We start from the raw sequence: 20,955 nt of genomic DNA on the forward strand, positions 1-20,955 counted from the left end.
TCGCTGATGGATAGGTTCCGATGCCATCAGACGGAGCACGATCGGATGCACCAACTTCTGCAGAGGGAGCAGCAGCCCGGAGAAGGAGTTGGCGATTACATCCACGCGAGGCATCAGTTGGCGGCTCGACTGAAAAGGCCACTGTCAGAGCGACAGCTGGTAAAGATTATTAAAAAGGGCTTGAGGGAGAGCATCGCAAGGTTTGTCTACGCAATGGATGTGCTCACGGTGGATGAACTGCGGGAAGAGTGCTGCGAGCTGGAACGCAGTTTTGGACGACGTGGACGGACCACGTACACGCAGCCGATGCGGTATCCTCCGGCGAAGAAGGCCAAGGCTAGCGAGGCTATTGGCCCAGATCCTGGTGAGGATCCTCCGTGGCACGAGGTGGACGAAGTGCGGGCGAAGCTCAAGAATCCGTTCCGAGCCGGCTGCTGGAATTGCGGAGCCGTGGATCACGGGTTCCGTGACTGCGCAGCAACAGAACGCAGACTTTTCTGCTACCGATGTGGGAAGCCAGACACCGTCCCAAATGTCCGGATTGTGCGGAAAACGGTCGGCTGGGCGATCCGAGGGCGGAGAGGATGCGTCCAGACAGGAGTCCCGCAGAGAAGAAGAGTTGGTAGTGTTAGATAAATGTTTCCCTTCTAAGAATAGTAATAAGTTTGCATTACAATACTTACCTTATGCGGCGAGGATGCGGGGGTACCTAGAGACCAGGAACAGGATCTTCTCAGAGCACCAGTTAGGCGGGATGCAGAAGGCCAGGGATCGATTTCGCAAACGTCGGACCTGCCGACGGAGTTTGTCGCGAGATCCCAGACCATTCGCCGCAGTCCGAGTCCGAGTGTTAGTCTGTTTGGAAAAGGTGGCAGAGAGCTGGTAGAGGCATTGGAAGTGCCCGTCCAGAAGTACGCCGTCCGAACGGCGTCTGGAGTGGTTCGGTCAATTATAGGAAGGCGTGAAGAAGGCCGAAGAATTACACGCCAGGGAGATGAAGCACTACGCTGAGGTCGAGGATGACGATGAGAAGAAAACCGATCCCGAGTCCTGGACGCTTTCCAAAGCCGAGGAACAAAGGCTAGAGGAGATCAAGCAGCAGTTCTTGACTTTCGAGAGGGATGGCTTAGGTACCAGTCTGGAGAAGCACACTATTGAGCTGATGGACGGAGCCAAAGTGTTCAAGGATCGACCCTATCCGATGTCTCCCGCGAAGCAGAAGGTGGTCGAGGACGAGGTCGACAAGATGCTAGCGCTAGGAGTCATCGAGGAGCGCAAAAGCCCCTAGAGCAACCGCACCACCGTAGTATCAAGATCTGGAAAACACCGGTTCTGCTTAGACGCACGCAAGCTTAATGAGGTGACCATAATAGATGCTTACCCGCTGCCCAGATGCTTACCCGCTACTGCACCAGTGCTGGTACATGCGGACTTCAAGCGGCACTTTTTCATCCAGTGCGATGCAACCAATAGCGTTTTTCTCAACCAAGATGAGTTGTCACCAAGTCCACTACACCGTCACCGAAAAAGAATGCCCTGCTGGCCATTCGAAAGTTCCGGCCGTATGTGGAAGGAAGGAAGGAAGGATCATGCCAGCTTGAAGTGGCTTATGTCCATGAAAGACCTTTCGGGTCGGCTGGCTCGGTGGTCATTGCAACTCCAGGGATATAACTTCAACATCGAACACAGGAAAGGAAGCAAGAACGTCGTGGCAGATACTTTCACGTTGTGTTGAAGAGCTAACACTGGATCCGTCAGAGTTACTCGGCTTCGAGCCCACTGAGTTTGCTGGGGAAGAGTACACGGAGTTGTTACAAGAAGTGGAAAGAAACTTGGCCAACCTACCTGACTTGAGGATAGTGGATGGTCTCATCTTCAAGAGTCTCTTCTTCAAATCTAGAATTCGAGGTGGAAGGCTTCGAATGGAAGTTATGGATTCCCCAGAGTCTGACCCACAGCATAATTGAGCGTGCACATTCGGATCCAACAGCAGCTCATGGCGGAATGGGAAAAACTCTGGAAATCCTACGGCGGCAGTTTCACTGGTCTGGCATGGCACTGGAAGTCCGGGAGTCCATAAGCAGGTGTGAAGTCTGTAAGGAGACGAAATCCCCAAATTTCCGGATGCAAGTTGGTATCGGTGAGAGAGTCCAGACTGAGCAGCCATTTCAGAAGCTGTATATCGATTTCCTGGGGAAATATCCGAGGTCGAAGAAGGGACAGGCCTAAATCTTCATTGTGGTGGATCACTTCTCCAAATACACTTTTCTGAAAGCCATGCAAGAGGCATCGGCCTCAAATGTAGTGGAATGTAGTGGATTTCCTCATTCACGAGGTTTTCTACAAGTTTGGGGTTCCAGAAATAGTGCATTCGGACTACGGCCGCCAGTTTACGTCCAAGATTTTCGAGGAGGCGATGTAAAGCTTTGGCATTACGCACATCAAGACGCCAGTCCACTCTCCGCAAAGCAACGCTGCGGAAAGGGTAAGCCAAAGCGTGTTGGCGGCGATCCGAAGGTACTTAGAAGAAGATCATCGAGAATGGCACGCGTATCTTCCAGAGATTGAGGTGGCCATCCGCAACGCGGTTCATTCAGCAACTGGAGAAGCTCCGTTCTTCACCGTGTTCGGACGACACATGTTCCTGAACGGAGCCAGCTACAAGTTGGCAAGGAAGTTGAAGTCGCTGTGTGATCATGAAATGGCGGGGATGGGAACGGCTGATAAACTCCAAGTGATCCATGACAAGGTGCAGAAGAACCTCGAAAATGCATATGATCGGAGTCGACTGCGGTACGACAAAAGGGTTTGTACTTTCCTTGCGAAGCCAGATCAGGAAGTGTATCGCCGCAACTTTGCCCCCATTTTAAAGGTAGAAGGTAGAAAAAAAATGGGTTTGGTAGCATACTGCGCAGTAGCTGGTTGATTGGGCCATTGGCTTAGACGACTTTTAATTTATTTTAGACTGGGCATCCCCTGTAATTGGCACTGCTTAATCTTTTTTATTTTCTATGAATTTAGGAATTTACTGGGAGTAAAGCGCAGTAAATTTGTGTGTGTCTATATTCCTGTCAATTTGCGCACTGAGCAGGTCTGTTTCTTTTGTGAGGCTCCTCCCCGGTAATTTTGCGGTGAAAAAGATACTGAAGCTTGTATATTGGGTGAACTAAATATTTTTTGGAGTGTTTTGTCTCAGGCTGTTGTTTAATTTTAACTAATGGCTGTGCGATTTAATTCTTGCACTATTACTTCGGGCTGACCGTTAAACTTCTCCTCCATCTTACGGATTAGGTCCAAGGTCTACTGTCATACCGTTAATTTTCGGTCCGTGATCTTTGTCCGGGTCCGAAGTGTTGGCGGCAACATCGCAGTTTATTCTTTTCTACTGCTGTACAATTCCTGAATGATCCACACTCACAATCAGAATTTACCAGACTTTTCCGCATTCCGAAATAACGACTTCTTCACGTGCAAGAAAAAGAAGCATTCTACTAGCGAAAGCTCGAGTCCGTCCATACCATCAATATACACCGAAGCAACTCCTCTCAACGCCTTACTCGATAATAGTTCCAAAACTTTTATTTATTTGAAAAAAAGCTAGCTTTTAAGGCTTACATCTGAAATCTAACTAGTAAAAAGATAATTTTTTTAGAAATGAACAATTGTCTTATAATATATGTTTGTGAATCACAAATATTCATTGTAATGTTCCTTATAATCATGGGTAAGCTCTAACCCCAAAATACAAAATACTGGTAGATAATAGTACTTATTTTAGTCAATTAATAAAAATAGTGCACTTTTGCGCTCGTTTTTTTTTCTAAAACTTTTTGTGTGACGAGTGTGATTCAGTTTGGGTGGAATTGTAAGAAAATTATGCAATAATCTTTGTAATGAAATAATTGTTAAATCATTAAACGTTACATGTCCTCTTTCCAAAAGAACAACTGCCAAAACCAAGCTTTAGGATTTTAAAAGTTGTTTTTGAAAAAAAAAAACAAAAAAATTCGATATGTAATTAAATTAAAAAAAAAAATATTATAGATGTCGTCGCAAAAACATCATAAAAATATGCCTTTTTTCGCCTTTAAAACCCTATCCCTCCCTTAAAAGAAGATGTTATGCCCACACTGACAGAATGTCGCTTGGTTTTATTGAATGGCCCCAAAATTCCGGTTAATTTTCGGGAGACCACTTCGTTGCAGGTCATTTTTTTTTTAGCACATTTACCAATTCTATGGAGTCAATAATTCCTTTGATAAGATTGTGCTTAAAAATAGTTCCAACCATGATTCTACGATTTATCAGGGTAGGTAAATTAAGCTATAGTAATCTCTAGAGTAAGAAGGCAACCTTACGTTTTGATCCCAGTTCATACCACGAAGGGTGAAAAGGAGATTTTTTTTTGTATTGATTAGATTGCCACCATCTCTGAAAACAATCAACATCATACTGTAAACTGAAAACCGATTGCAAATTATTATAGGACAAAGAAAGTTTAATATCATCAGAATACAATAATACTTGAGAATGTATTATGACAGAAGGAAGATCATTGATGAATAAAGTAAATAGCAATGGGCTCAAAAGACTACCCTGAGGCACTCCAGATGTTACGTTAATCATGTTAGAAACTGCGTTTTTAAAAATAACCCTCTGAGTTCTTTCATTCAAATAACTTGAAATCTAAGTTAAAAGATTATTCAAAAATCCGAGCTGATTTAATTTAAATAGAAGAAGAGAATGGTTTACAGAATTAAAAGCCTTACTTAAATCTATATATATTAAATCAGTCTGCATTTTATTGTTAAATACTTTAACTATATACTATATACTTTAACTATATAGATGTCAATTCAAGTAGGTTTAAGAGTATGTTGGTGCTGTGACCTACAAATTCTTTAGAAGATAAATTTTTGTTATTACCGGGGAAAAAATACATTTTGACCTGTTTAAATTGCAAAGGTTAACTTAATTTAGACAAGAATTCGCACTATAGGTAGTCTGGAAAAACTTGCCAAACAAATCAGCAATTTCAGAGTCAGTAGACACCTCAGGTGAGTTTAACCGATCTTATGAATGCCATGCGGAGTTTTTTCGATTGACATTCATAAAGTTATAAAATTGCTTCGGATTATTTGAAAATTCGCTTTTACACCGATACTCAGATATTTGGAAAAATCTATAGCTTCAGTGGCACATTCCATATCCATGCAATTGTATAAGTTTGTCCAGTTGTATTCGGAAATCAAGTAGTTTACCTTAACATCGACGTGCAAGCAAGTGAGTTTGTAGGAAATGACCAAGTGATTACCACCTGATTCAGTCCATGGCGAACGCGCTTGGTAGTCTGAAGTTGGCCGCAAGAGAGTCCTGTGCAAATTGGCATTCCGAGTTTTTTGCCAATAGAGAAGCGAGCTTCTATGAGAGGGGCATTATAAAGTTGGCATCTCGTTGAGAACGCGTCATCGAACAAAACGCAGCATATTTGACTTGAATCGCATTCAGTCAGCCGAAACATCAACAGCGGCAGAGACAGCGGCAGCGATGGAGCGACGCGTAGCTATAAAAAACAATTGTTCAACCTAAGTTAATTAGTTCTTAATCCAACTCAATAAAGAAAAGTTTGATTTATCTTTATATAAAAATCATAATCATAATCAATAATATATATTAGGCGTTTATGAGTGCCTATGCGTCTTTCCGCGTAAATAATTCTTTGTGTTTATTCTAATTTTTTTTTATTTTGACTGAGATTTATTTTGACTCAGAGAAAATTTGGCTGAGCGATTTAAAAACACCCTCGACTGCTCGATTTGAAATCGGTGTCAATAGTTTTTTGTTGACTTGTTTTATTTTCATTTAACATGTGAATAACAAATGTTTTTTACAGTGTTCAATAAGAAATCACTAATGTAAAATGCATGACAACGATTGTGATATTAAATGTGTAAATGTTCTATTAATCCTTTACGAAATGTGTGTTTATGTATGTATTACCTTACGGTATTAATGTTAATAGTCGTTTTCCCTTGAACATAAGGTATAGTAGGCAAACTATCTGCTTGCATTGGAATACCGTTAACTTTCTAGTAATGTTTTTTAAGTGGATGCGGTTTTAAGGAATGCGGTCTGGGGTAACCGACGTGAAAATGTGTATGCTTCATTGCTAAGATAAAATTAACACGACAAATGCCCTGAACCATCAGACGTCTTTTATTTCGCTCCGCGATTTGCGAAAAATGGGTACGTGTGCTCGTGTTGCCCATGATAGTTATTAAATATTGTTATAAATAATAATCTGAACAATACAATTACACAAAGAACGCCAACGTGTAAGAGAGCAAGCTCCAAAAACATTTAAAAAAATGAGAAAAAATCGGCAACAATAACAAGACGAACGTCGGCTCTCGTCAATCAGAAACAACGCTCTTTATACTATACGAGCGAAAGAGAGAAAGTCGATACGGAGACAGTACGCTCTCTGCCGTGCATATCAGTGCCATTCGTAAGTGACAAACAAGGTAAACGATCAGTGTCCAAGCATCTTGACACCGGAAAAATAAATTACTAAACCTGCCAACTTAAAACTAGCAAAGGACTTCAAGTGGTAATTAAAAGAATCGAGTCAACAGTCCCTATCGACGATGGACTTAATGAGAAAAGAGTTTCAACGTTAAAATGGCTATAAGTATAATAAATAGAAATAAAATTCCCCAACCAACGTTCAAGGTAGAGTTGACACCTGAACGTACGCCTTTAAAAAAAAACGAAGTTCAAACAAATAACGACAAAACGTCCAGTACATACCACCGAAACAAGCTAGACTTTATCTCTCCAGGCAAGCCAACATACTAGCCCACAGATCCAAGAAGCCTTACTTGATTGATTTTGCTATTACAAGAAGAATGGCTATCTCATACGCTCGAAACACTTATTAGATCTATCGTCGGATCACTCGCCGATTTTACCTCACCTTTATGACCATCCGCAGCTGTCAGAACGCCCAAACTTTTTAACTTATAGTAAAACAGCAGAAAACATAATAGATTGGTTTGAATCCAGAAAGTATGTTAGTACCCATGTCTTAAAGAAGACATTGACAGCTCAGTAGATGCGTTAGTCTCTGTTATGTCACTAGCTGTACAACACTTCACTCCAATTACAACTGCTAATAAGCCTTCCAACAGCAGTCGTGATTCTAGGCATATTGAAGAACTGCTACGCAATAACCTACTACGAAAAGCCCTAGAAGATGAGAGAACTCGAGCTATGGAGCTACTCTCTCCAAAAAGCAAACAATGATCACTGTGGCAACCAAAATCAACCATATGTTCAACAATCGAAAGTGAATCATCATTACACACACCAACAGGAGTTGGGCTCGTAGCAACGAAGAGAGGGAAAACAGATACTGCTTTCCATCTAGAAAACGTTTTCAAACCACTTCCAGCAATAAACAGCTTTGAGCTTCCAATAATCAACAATCCTGAAGCAATTTTGCCTATCTCATTTCAATCGGATGAAGTAACAAAAGTCATAAAGTCTCAAAAGATCAAAAAAGCGCCGGGTCACGATTTCATCTCCCTATGATTTCCGAGCTGTGCAGTATATTTCCCTCAATAATATTTAATAGCTTGACGAATTGGGGCTATTGAATTCAGCAATGCAGAAAGTCTGTCATTGCAATGATCCATAAAGCTGGAAAGGAGAAGTCCCAACCATCGTCATATAGGCCAATCATCCTCCTGCTGCGCCCATCGAAGATGTTTGAAACGCTGCGACAGAATCGCATCAAGCAACACCTTCACGCCCATAATGCCATCCCAATGCACCAATTTTGCTTTCGAAAAAAACACCGAACCATAGAACAAGTAAACCGGGTAACCTCTGTGATACGAAATGCATTTGAACGACGGCCTTGTTCATTAAATGTATGTTATACTTCCACAAAACATAAAATATTGGCGTCATACCAGCAGGAAAGAAGTTGTGCAGTACGATGCAAAGATTTTCTCTGAGAATATATATATATATATATATATATATATATATATATCAGTTACACACCAGAACAACCAACAACCACTCTTACAACAAATCAACATTTGCTTATAATACTGCTGATAATACTGATCTAAATGCCCTGCAAGAGCAAAGCAAAACATAGGAGTTCATCTCGCGCTTTTGGAAAAATGGCTTGCAGATTGGCGCGTACATGTAAACGGCCAAAAGTGCAAACATGTCACTTTTACGCTAAACATACAAACTTGCCCTTCACTATCATTAAATATGATCAACATTCCACAAGCAACTGAAGTAACATACCTTGGAGTCCATCTGGATAGACGGATTACTTGGCGTAAGCATATTGAAGCTAAAAGAAATTTCCTGAAATTTAAAGCTGGTCTACACTGGCTAATAAACGTCCATTCACCACTAAAACTGGAGTACAAAGTATTTTTGTACAATGCAGTCCTTAAACCAATTTAGACATTTGGCTCTGAACTATGGGCTCATAGTAAAAGAGCTCAATCTTAAATTCTGAGAACTATATTGGGGCACCGTTGTACAAACGGAATGATAATATTCACAAAGGTGAAAGGTGACGAGGTGAAAGCTAAGTATAAGGTCAATCTTCAGGCCCATCCTAATAGGCTGGCGCGGTTCTTAGTTAGGAACAATAGTCTTCACGATTATTGGATTAAAATTTGCTCACTTGTCGTTAGTCTAAGAGACACCGTAAAATATGTTAAATATATACATAAAGCGACAAATTGTTTCTATTCAATATAAATTTAATGTTTACATTAATTTTGTTAATTAATTCAATTTGTATTCGTCTTTTATAGGTATAAATTCAACAATAATTCGAGGAATTTGTAAAGTCATTGGAACTACGATAACCAAGTATAAGGATCTTGCATCTCAACGAGTGGTTAGAGATCTTATTGTTGATCTCACCACAATTCATCATGATTTAACAATTGAACATATGTTAAACGTCTTTAAAACTCTCTTGTTCAAAGAATTCGCTGGTGTTTCCCCACAAAAATCTTCTAAATCGGCCGTTATAGCACTGGGATGGATTTCTCTAATACAGAAGATAGCAGACCGTGATTCCAACATCTTCAAAACCGAAAAAAAAAAATTAATTGAATATCAATCGTTATTCTATCAAATAACTTTATTATCTTCAAACCAAAGAATTACAGACGCAAGAACAAAAATAATGTATGAGTTATGGGATAACACTTCAATTTTTTATGAAACTTTGGACATCATATTTCAAATTGAAGCAACTAGCAACGTTACTATTATGATCATGGTCATGATTCAATTTGAATCTAAAAGCAATAAGACATTTATACTACAAAAATATACGGAAAAAATATCGGAATACTTTGTAAAGAGTATGGTCTCATGCAAATACAAACCTGACAGGTCGTTCATAGCAGCCTGCCGTCCATTACTGGAGTCACTCACCGAAAAGGAATTTGATTCCTATATATACCCAGCTTTACAGAGGGCAATATTACGAAGCCCGGAAAATACACTTGAAAGTATTGGGCTAACTTTTAATATGTTGAATTTTGATTGTAGTCGCTATGCTCAAAAAATTGGAAAAGTTCTTATAAAAAATTTGTACAGCAAAGGGGACATCGCACGAAGAGAGTCACTAGAATCTTTAAAGCTAATATCCACTAAATGTTCTGATTGGGTTATCGTTAAAGATTTACTGTCCCATATTTTTTCTGTGCTAAATGGATCCGATGGCAAAATAAACGTAATTGAATATAGGCTCAATATTTTACAGGTAATCTACACATATAGTTTTAAAAAAATATGTTTCTAACATTTGTACTTTCAAAACTTTTTATATCTTTACACACATCAAGTTTTAAAGACGATCCGTTTACACGAATCCATCCTTAAATTGTACTTTTTAGCATAGTTTCGTTATAATTGCATATGACTAGAAATATGGTAATTTTATAAGATTTCAGTGATATTATTTAGCTGTCATAATATGATTGGGATCCAGTTGACCATAACATTTTTTTGAAAATAGACTTGGAAATTAATTTCATTGATAAATCGAAACCAAATTGGATCATTGCATACCCGTAACTTATAGAGTATACAAGTTCGTTTGTCTGTTAGTCCGTAAATTAGTCAAAAGATTAAAAATGCGGATTCTTTTAATTTTAAGAGCACAGTTAATATCAAAAATTTTGGATTTTTTGTGGTAAATATCCAAAGATTTATATACATATAAAATGTACCCAGCTTAATAATGTCGCCGCAATTTATTGCTTGCCGTGACATTAAATTGTCGATTTAGATATGTCCGTCAGTATGCACGTGATCTGAAAAACTAAAAATGCTGGAAACTATTCATTTCAGGTATTTGCGATTTCACAATATTAATATTAGAATTGGGTGAACAAATAAGTTCGTTCGGTTTCTGTTACAGGTGTCGCTACTTTTTATTGCGGTTCAAAAATGTCTGCTTTGGTTTGGTTTTACTTCGCTACTGCAATACGAAGAAAAAGGCTGCCAAAACTCTCCGTATTTAAGCTGAAGTTTATGGTACAAATGCAAACGTGTTAAAAATGGTTTGCCGGTTCAAAAGAGGAAGTTTCCATTTGCACGACAAAGAACGAGCCGGAGCGCTCGAACGACCAGTAATGAAAAGACAACTTTTGAAAACTTGTTTCTTGCAGGTAGCTTTAAAACTTAGGGATTAGTTTGTGTGGAAACGGACGGACAGTTCGACGGACAGAAGGACAGACAAGAATATAAATACTATATAAGGTCGAAAGTTTCTCTTTTACTGCGTTGCAAACTTCTGACTGAAATTATAATACCCTCTACAAAGGTATAAAACGGAGCGGCTTACGGTGCGTAAAGCCTAGACTCACAGTGATATTTAAAAAAATTGATTTTTTTTAATATGTAAGTTTATTTTCCGGATGAACGAAAAATATGCGACTTTTAATTTTCCAGCTGTTTTAATTGTCTGTAAAAATATAACAAAAATTAAAAAAAAAACTTCTTCATCCGCAAGTATTTAATGTACTTAAGATGTGTGCAAAATTTCATTTAGATCCGGACCATTACCTCTTGAGTTTCGTTACACTCCGATTTAGTTTTGAGAAAAACGCATCTAAAGATTTAACATACCACATACCTTCCTTGAGCACGATTAAGAGATAATCAGTATCTCAGAGAGTTTTAGTCCGATCGTCACGAAATTTTCACAGGACATCTATGAGATGTTGTACTTTTAATTACAAATTAATTTCCAAAAAAACAACGGACGTATTGTGTTTCGGTCCGCCGTGCGATTTAAAATATAGTGAAAATATCCGAAATTTAACTCGCGAAAAGACGCTTAGGGTAGGCGTGAGTATGTGTGCTCGTGCCCATGATAATTTTCAAATTTTTCAATAAAAAACTATTTAAAGGATATAGTAAAAAAAAAAGAGGTGACGTATAAGAACGCAAGCTCTAAAAACAAAGTTTAAAAAATGACGCGGATTAGTTATCAGCACCAAAATCTGCAAACTGCAAGCGGATAAACAAAAGGTGGCAAAAATTCAAACGGAGTGTTATTTCAAATCGATCGCTATGTGCATCGAAAGTAAACAAAACTACTGAAATAACAACTCCAAGTAATAAGCTGACAAAAAATATGTTCTCGATTCTTAGTGACCAAAACAACGATGATGACGCAACCCCTATATTTTCGCCAGACAAATTGTGCAGAACTGGTTTACTTATCAAAATGGCGTAAACAAATTTTACCTCACATCCATTAAAAGGGGCAATATAAATAAAACCAAAAAAAATTACTACACCTACCAACTGAAAAGTAGCAAAGGACTGCAAGTGGTAATTAAAGGAATCGAATCGACAGTTCCGATTGATGAGATAAAAGCGGCACCTAAAGAAAAGGGCTTTGACGTCAAAATGGCCATGAATATAAAAAAATATAAATAAAATTCCCCAAATTGCAACCTGAAAATATGCACTTAAAAATAATGAAGTTCAACCAATTTATAAACTTCAATACCTACTGCACCGCAGAATCACCATTTAGAAATTGTCAGGAATATAAGCATACGAGAACGAAGTGGACCCTGCCCGCCGTCTGCGTAGCCTGTGGTGATGCACATCCAACTAAGGCATGCTCTGTAAATAAGGTGGACCATTCTGCCAAAAAATTTAGCAACTGTGGGGGAAACCACACTGCCACCTACAGAGGTTGCCCTGTCTATAAAGAGATAAAATCACGACTAACCCAAAAAAAAACCTGTAGCTCGTAAACCAGTCAGCCGACAAAACATACAGTAATACCATCAACCGGGAGTTTATTTCGCTCAGGCGCTAAGCTATAAGAACGGGTCATATGCCTCAGGGGCTAGGCCGACACCTTCCCAAGCCACTGCAGGAATAACGCAGCAACAGACATCGAAACAGGGTCCTGAAATTATTAAATTGACGAATGGGCTAGAACCAATGTTGGTAACTATAACAAACATAATGGTAGCAATGCAAAAAACGCTATAGGATCTTATGCGTACACAAAATCTCCTTTTTGAGCTCTTAATTAAAAAAAAATCTGTTAAGATGATTTTACTAATATTATCTTTCTGAAATGCAAATGGCATTTCGCAGCACTAAAACTAGCTCTTAGATCAATATGACATTGACGGAATGCTTATATCAGAGACTCAACGAACAAAAATTATTTTCATTTTAATGGATATACATTGTGTGCGACAAATTATCCCGTTGGTAAAGGACATGAAGGTACTGGCATTCTGATCAAGAATCGCATTAGACATTACCAACTGCTATCATTTGCAACAACTTAAATACAAGCAACATCAATACACAAAGACACTTAAACATAGCCGCCGTATATTGTTTCCGTTTCCGAAGCAGAATTTGTAAAATATTTTGCTGGGTGACCGCTTTATAGCTGCTGTGGATCACGACTCACCAACCCCAAAGGAAGACAACTGTACAACGCTATAATAACACCACGAAACAAGTTTGACTTTATCTCTCCGGGCAAGCCTACAAACTGGCCAACAGATCTTAAAAATAAGGCTGAGAGTCCGATCTATCATCGGATCACTCTACAATCTTACTTCACCTTTATGACCAAAGCTTTCAGAACGCCCACACTTTCTAACTTCTAGTAAAACAGATTGGCTGAAGACATCGACAGCTCAGTAGAAGCATTAGTGTTTATTATGGTATTACTTCAATAATACCACCTAGAAAACCTTTCAACAGCAGTAGTGCTTCTAGATTTATTAAAGATCTGCTCCGCAGGAGAGAGTGGCAAGCTCATAGATCACCTGGCTCAAAGAAGCGGTTAAAACTAGCCAACAACTTACTACTTAGAGGGTGAGAGAAGTCAAACTCAGGTATCCATTATTGTATTCGTTGAAAAGTATGTAACTGGTAGAAGGAAGCGTTTCCGACCATATAAAGTATATACATTCTTGCTCAGGGTCAATAGCCGAGTCAAACTAGCCATGTCCGTCTGTTTGAACGTGGAGATCTCGGAAACTATAAAAGCTAGAGATTTGGGACTTGGAAAGCAGATTCTAGTAGTTACTAAGCAGGTTTATTTCAATATGGAGTTACGTCCACTTTTACGCCCACAAATCGTGAAAGTATGAACTGTCCCTCTGAGACATATTAAAACGTAAGGGTAGGTTCTGTGTGTGCGTTTCGGTCATATCTATCGGTAGACACAACATTTTTTGTAAAATCGAGCTATTATTTTAGAAGTTATACCGCCCCTCTGTTCTACGTCTGCTAGCAGATGAGAAAGAGAGAGAGAATGACAGAACTGTTAGCGTTGTAGTAGTTGTGCTGCACGCTCTTAGCTTCAAGTGTTGGCTATGCATTTCGACAGATGGCGCCACCTAAACATCGATTGTTTTGCAGGGAAAATACTTATTTTGGAGATTGAAGCTGAGTAACGGATATCTAATGGTCGGACACTCGACGAAAGCGTTCTCTTTTGGTTTATCATAGGAAGGTAAACGATTTTTAATGATTTTATTAATCCTTTGAGTTATTGTGTCATATTATAAATATATATATATATAAATAAGCATCTTGATTCATACATCGCTTTATCAGTAGGTAAAAATAATTCAGTAAAATTTATATCTTGGAAATTCCTTAACAATTCCAGCAGAGTTGCGTTTACCTTCCTTAAATATGCTAACTTGGTTTGCAACTGCAATTTCTTTGCGGCTGGTAGAATCAATAAGATTTTGTACCTTTCCTGTTTTGGAACGATTTCAGCAGATGAGATGAAGAAGACATTTTTTGCAATACCGTGTATGGTAAATTCAAATAACCATTCAACCAGATTTAATTTTTTTTTAAAGCGTTCTCCATAACAATAAAATTGATTCCATTTTGTTTTCGTATTTGTAAAATATCATTAAAACTTTTTTCTATTATTCGGAAGACATTGCGAAAAAAAGGTATCGGTGCTGCAAAAATTCACACTATATTTCAACGGAATGTAAAAGTTTCGAGCTCAAACTCAATATAAATTTTGTCTCCTTTAAAGGGTATTCCACCTTTGAATATCAGGTTTATGGGCCCGGAATTCTTTATTTTAAGAACATACATTATATCTCCTTTAAAGGGTATTCCACCTTGGGATATATAATTATAATACCCTCTACAAAGGTATAAAACGGAGCGGCTTACGGTGCGTAAAGCCTAGACTCACAGTGATATTTAAAAAAATTGATTTTTTTTAATATGTAAGTTTATTTTCCGGATGAACGAAAAATATGCGACTTTTAATTTTCCAGCTGTTTTAATTGTCTGTAAAAATATAACAAAAATTAAAAAAAAAACTTCTTCATCCGCAAGTATTTAATGTACTAAAGATGTGTGCAAAATTTCATTTAGATCCGGACCATTACCTCTTGAGTTACGTTACACTCCGATTTAGTTTTGAGAAAAACGCATCTAAAGATTTAACATACCACATACCTTCCTTGAGCACGATTAAGAGATAATCAGTATCTCAGAGAGTTTTAGTCCGATCGTCACGAAATTTTCACAGGACATCTATGAGATGTTGTACTTTTAATTACAAATTAATTTCCAAAAAAACAACGGACGTATTGTGTTTCGGTCCGCCGTGCGATTTAAAATATAGTGAAAATATCCGAAATTTAACTCGCGAAAAGACGCTTAGGGTAGGCATGAGTATGTGTGCTCGTGCCCATGATAATTTTCAAATTTTTCAATAAAAAACTATTTAAAGGATATAGTAAAAAAAAAAAGAGGTGACGTATAAGAACGCAAGCTCTAAAAACAAAGTTTAAAAAATGACGCGGATTAGTTATCAGCACCAAAATCTGCAAACTGCAAGCGGATAAACAAAAGGTGGCAAAAATTCAAACGGAGTGTTATTTCAAATCGATCGCTATGTGCATCGAAAGTAAACAAAACTACTGAAATAAGAACTCCAAGTAATAAGCTGACAAAAAATATGTTCTCGATTCTTAGTGACCAAAACAATGATGATGACGCAACCCCTATATTTTCGCCAGACAAATTGTGCAGAACTGGTTTTCTTATCAAAATGGCGTAAACAAATTTTACCTCACATCCATTAAAAGGGGCAATATAAATAAAACCAAAAAAAATTACTACACCTACCAACTGAAAAGTAGCAAAGGACTGCAAGTGGTAATTAAAGGAACCGAATCGACAGTTCCGATTGATGAGATAAAAGCGGCACCTAAAGAAAAGGGCTTTGACGTCAAAATGGCCATGAATATAAAAAAATATAAATAAAATTCCCCAAATTGCAACCTGAAAATATGCACTTAAAAATAATGAAGTTCAACCAATTTATAAACTTCAATACCTACTGCACCGCAGAATCACCATTAAGAAATTGTCAGGAATATAAGCATACGAGAACGAAGTGGACCCTGCCCGCCGTCTGCGTAGCCTGTGGTGATGCACATCCAACTAAGGCATGCTCTGTAAATAAGGTGGACCATTCTGCCAAAAAATTTAGCAACTGTGGGGGAAACCACACTGCCACCTACAGAGGTTGCCCTGTCTATAAAGAGATAAAATCACGACTAACCCAAAAAAAACCTGTAGCTCGTAAACCAGTCAGCCGACAAAACATACAGTAATACCATCAACCGGGAGTTTATTTCGCTCAGGCGCTAAGCTATAAGAACGGGTCATATGCCTCAGGGGCTAGGCCGACACCTTCCCAAGCCACTGCAGGAATAACGCAGCAACAGACATCGAAACAGGGTCCTGAAATTATTAAATTGACGAATGGGCTAGAACCAATGTTGGTAACTATAACAAACATAATGGTAGCAATGCAAAAAACGCTATAGGATCTTATGCGTACACAAAATCTCCTTTTTGAGCTCTTAATTAAAAAAAAATCTGTTAAGATGATTTTACTAATATTATCTTTCTGAAATGCAAATGGCATTTCGCAGCACTAAAACTAGCTCTTAGATCAATATGACATTGACGGAATGCTTATATCAGAGACTCAACGAACAAAAATTATTTTCATTTTAATGGATATACATTGTGTGCGACAAATTATCCCGTTGGTAAAGGACATGAAGGTACTGGCATTCTGATCAAGAATCGCATTAGACATTACCAACTGCTATCATTTGCAACAACTTAAATACAAGCAACATCAATACACAAAGACACTTAAACATAGCCGCCGTATATTGTTTCCGTTTCCGAAGCAGAATTTGTAAAATATTTTGCTGGGTGACCGCTTTATAGCTGCTGTGGATCACGACTCACCAACCCCAAAGGAAGACAACTGTACAACGCTATAATAACACCACGAAACAAGTTTGACTTTATCTCTCCGGGCAAGCCTACAAACTGGCCAACAGATCTTAAAAATAAGGCTGAGAGTCCGATCTATCATCGGATCACTCTACAATCTTACTTCACCTTTATGACCAAAGCTTTCAGAACGCCCACACTTTCTAACTTCTAGTAAAACAGATTGGCTGAAGACATCGACAGCTCAGTAGAAGCATTAGTGTTTATTATGGTATTACTTCAATAATACCACCTAGAAAACCTTTCAACAGCAGTAGTGCTTCTAGATTTATTAAAGATCTGCTCCGCAGGAGAGAGTGGCAAGCTCATAGATCACCTGGCTCAAAGAAGCGGTTAAAACTAGCCAACAACTTACTACTTAGAGGGTGAGAGAAGTCAAACTCAGGTATCCATTATTGTATTCGTTGAAAAGTATGTAACTGGTAGAAGGAAGCGTTTCCGACCATATAAAGTATATACATTCTTGCTCAGGGTCAATAGCCGAGTCAAACTAGCCATGTCCGTCTGTTTGAACGTGGAGATCTCGGAAACTATAAAAGCTAGAGATTTGGGACTTGGAAAGCAGATTCTAGTAGTTACTAAGCAGGTTTATTTCAATATGGAGTTACGTCCACTTTTACGCCCACAAATCGTGAAAGTATGAACTGTCCCTCTGAGACATGTTAAAACGTAAGGGTTGGTTCTGTGTGTGCGTTTCGGTCATATCTATCGGTAGACACAACATTTTTTGTAAAATCGAGCTATTATTTTAGAAGTTATACCGCCCCTCTGTTCTACGTCTGCTAGCAGATGAGAAAGAGAGAGAGAATGACAGAACTGTTAGCGTTGTAGTAGTTGTGCTGCACGCTCTTAGCTTCAAGTGTTGGCTATGCATTTCGACAGATGGCGCCACCTAAACATCGATTGTTTTGCAGGGAAAATACTTATTTTGGAGATTGAAGCTGAGTAACGGGTATCTAATGGTCGGACACTCGACGAAAGCGTTCTCTTTTGGTTTATCATAGGAAGGTAAACGATTTTTAATGATTTTATTAATCCTTTGAGTTATTGTGTCATATTATAAATATATATATATAAATAAGCATCTTGATTCATACATCGCTTTATCAGTAGGTAAAAATAATTCAGTAAAATTTATATCTTGGAAATTCCTTAACAATTCCAGCAGAGTTGCGTTTACCTTCCTTAAATATGCTAACTTGGTTTGCAACTGCAATTTCTTCGGTGCTGGTAGAATCAATAAGATTTTGTACCTTTCTTGTTTTGGAGCGATTTCAGCATATGAGATGAAGAAGATATTTTTTGCAATACCGTGTATGGTAAATTCAAATAACCATTCAACCAGATTTAATATTTTTTTAAAGCGTTCTCCATAACAATAAAATTGATTCCATTTTGTTTTCGTATTTGTATAATATCATAAAAACTTTTTTCTATTATTCGGAAGACATTGCGAAAAAAGGTATCGGTGCTGCAAAAATTCGCACTATATTTCAACGGAATGTAAAAGTTTCGAGCTCAAACTCAATATACATTTTTTCTCCTTTAAAGGGTATTCCACCTTTGAATATCAGGTTTATGGGCCCGGAATTCTTTATTTTAAGAATATAAATTATTTCTCCTTTAAAGGGTATTCCATCTTGGGATATAATATCAGGTTTATGTGCCCGGAATTGCGGATTAATGGTAAAAAGCAGTAAACGCGTTTTTCTTAAAACACGAGTTTTAGAAACGTACACCACAAATCTCCTACACATTTCAACCGATTCCTAAGATTCTTATATGCAAATACTCACAATACGACCACCTTGGATCTATCGTAGGATTTTTCCAATACAAACTTTCTGTTTTTTATAACAATTATTATAATTGCATTGGTAAAATAACGATTTTTCTTTCATATAATTGTAATTTTGTAACAAGTCCATATAATAGCAAATCCCTACGATAGATCATAGCCAGTACCTTTTTTTAAATACAAAAACTTGATTTTTGCAGTCGAATGGATGCAATATTCGCAATTCCATCTCAACTATATTTATCGATGGAAGGTCCTGAAAAAAATAACTAAGGAAGTTCAATGCATGAACATTAAAACGTCAAATGATTGCAAAAAAAAAATGTAATTTGGTCATCGATGCCTGGCTTCCAAGGTGGCGTAACCCCTTAAACACACAAGTCAATTGAAAAAAAACAAACAAAAAAATGTGTTGCTTAAATAAGGATTGTGCTTAAAGTAGCGCTCAAATAAAACTCTTATTTTGTTTATCATACCTTAATGAAATTATGAACAAAAGAAACAAAAAAAAATTATTTAATTTTGAACAGAATATCGGTACTTGAATAAAATTAAATTTCTCTGTTGTAAACAGATTTCACTTAGTAACTTCTTTTGATTTTATATTTTATATCCTGTGCAACGACAAAAAAATAAATTTGCATAATAATTATATACATTTAATCAATTATTAAAAAAAATTTGGAAAAAAATTGGTGAAAGTGGAATGATGTACTTTTGTAGAGCTAAATTGTATAACTCCCACATTGTGCGACGTCTTGAACGTTGTTTTTTTGATCACATGTCGGTCGGGTCGTTAAAAGGTACTTGGAAAACCCTCGATAATAATTTCTACCACACCCGATGTATAGCCCATACATAGTTTTTTCCGATTACCATCTGTTCCGATCGATGGATCATAGCCTGGAAGACCAGCACTTATCCAACTATGATGAAGTCAAAGAATGTATGGATTAATGGATATTAGAAAAAGAACTGAGAATTTTTCGACGCGGAATCCGTGATTTGCCAGAAAGTTGTCGAAATGAAGTGGCTATCGATTGACAATACTTTGAAGCGTAAAAGTGTAACCAACTTTTCAAAATAAAGCTTCAACTTTCGTAAAAAAAAAGTCACGAACTTATTTATATATCCAATATTATTTATTAATTATGCATCCTAGCATTCTAGTCACGTTATGTTAAGACAAGAAATTACAATATTATTATTCTAAATTAAAATTTGCTTAAAATATTTTAAATATTTAACATTCATCTAAATTTTATTTTTTTGAGCTATTAATTGATTTTATGAAGTGCGGGAGTTGATTCCAGTAATTCGCAGAACAGAATATAACTTGGTCAGAAAATAGGTACGACGGTTCCCCTGTGCGGATAATTTTTGCAGCGTTGTCAAAGTTATTCGATCGATTACATTTTAGATCCCAACTATTCTTATTTTTTTGTTTAATGTTTTGCTTTTTCAGATATATGGTTACGGGGTCTCACCTTAAAGATATGTCGTGTAATTTTATTGAATGCTACACTCATTTTTACAAAACTATCAGCATAACAGGTCTCTGATCAGCCTTCGTTGCGAGCAGACGCGTTTTTTCATTTCGTTATGACCCCATTTACGTGCTCTGAGTGCAATGTTGCCGTTACGCATGCGCTGTTTTCGCACTTACGTTACGTTACGCACTTCGCTGTTTTGTGGCGGTTCGATGTTCATCGCTTTGTCATCGCACCTTCCACAGTTCTTATGTTAATTTGCCTGAAGAGGCAATAGAATTGCTAACCATTATGCCGAATCTGTTATGACATTGTGATAGCTGCGTAGTGAGCAATGATTCACACTCAAAAACAGACGAAATCATTGAAGAACTTCGTGAATTTAAAAGCCTATACTTGCACTTAAATACAAAGTTTCAAATCGCAAATCTGTGGATGCCCCGGCTAATGTTTACACCAACAAGCGGAAGAAGGAAAACGTTGCGAATAAACCTCCGGCTTTATCTACTTCCCATCATACCAATCCCGTTGTGTCAGACCATAACCCTCCCACAGAGGGCTTTACGGTTGTCTCCAAGAAAAATAAAAAGAATCGTTACAACAAGAAGCATATTATTAGTTCGGCTCTCGTTTGTGATCAACTTGCAGTATTGTCCAGCAAAAGATTTTTGCATATTGGCAAATTCGCTGTAAACACAAAGTCAGAGGCGCTGTGCAAGTTTGTTTCTGACAAGTTAAAAGTAAATTCTGACA

The 20,955-nt window shown here is 37.8% G+C and overlaps 2 protein-coding genes across 3 annotated transcripts in view; one reads left to right on the forward strand and one right to left on the reverse strand.

The window, feature by feature from the left end:
* LOC108138474 (eIF-2-alpha kinase activator GCN1) overlaps positions 1–20,955 on the forward strand; it is a 99,818-nt gene that overhangs the window by 42,061 nt on the left and 36,802 nt on the right. For both annotated transcript variants that reach the window (XM_041709785.1, XM_041709786.1), the window contains exon 3: positions 8,853–9,817. In XM_041709785.1, coding sequence (XP_041565719.1) covers positions 8,853–9,817 — 965 coding nt within the window. The remainder of the gene's footprint in view (positions 1–8,852; positions 9,818–20,955) is intronic.
* LOC108150403 lies at positions 1,286–3,981 on the reverse strand. Its single transcript, XM_017278561.2, has 2 exons — positions 1,846–3,981; positions 1,286–1,788 (listed from the first exon to the last, which is right to left on the reverse strand). The coding sequence occupies exons 1-2, from the start codon at positions 2,165–2,167 to the stop codon at positions 1,649–1,651; spliced, it is 462 nt and encodes a 153-aa protein (XP_017134050.1). The 5' UTR covers positions 2,168–3,981; the 3' UTR covers positions 1,286–1,648.

Source organism: Drosophila elegans, unplaced genomic scaffold (assembly GCF_018152505.1).
Source record: "Drosophila elegans isolate 14027-0461.03 unplaced genomic scaffold, ASM1815250v1 contig_512, whole genome shotgun sequence".
Taxonomy (NCBI): Eukaryota; Metazoa; Arthropoda; class Insecta; order Diptera; family Drosophilidae; genus Drosophila; species Drosophila elegans.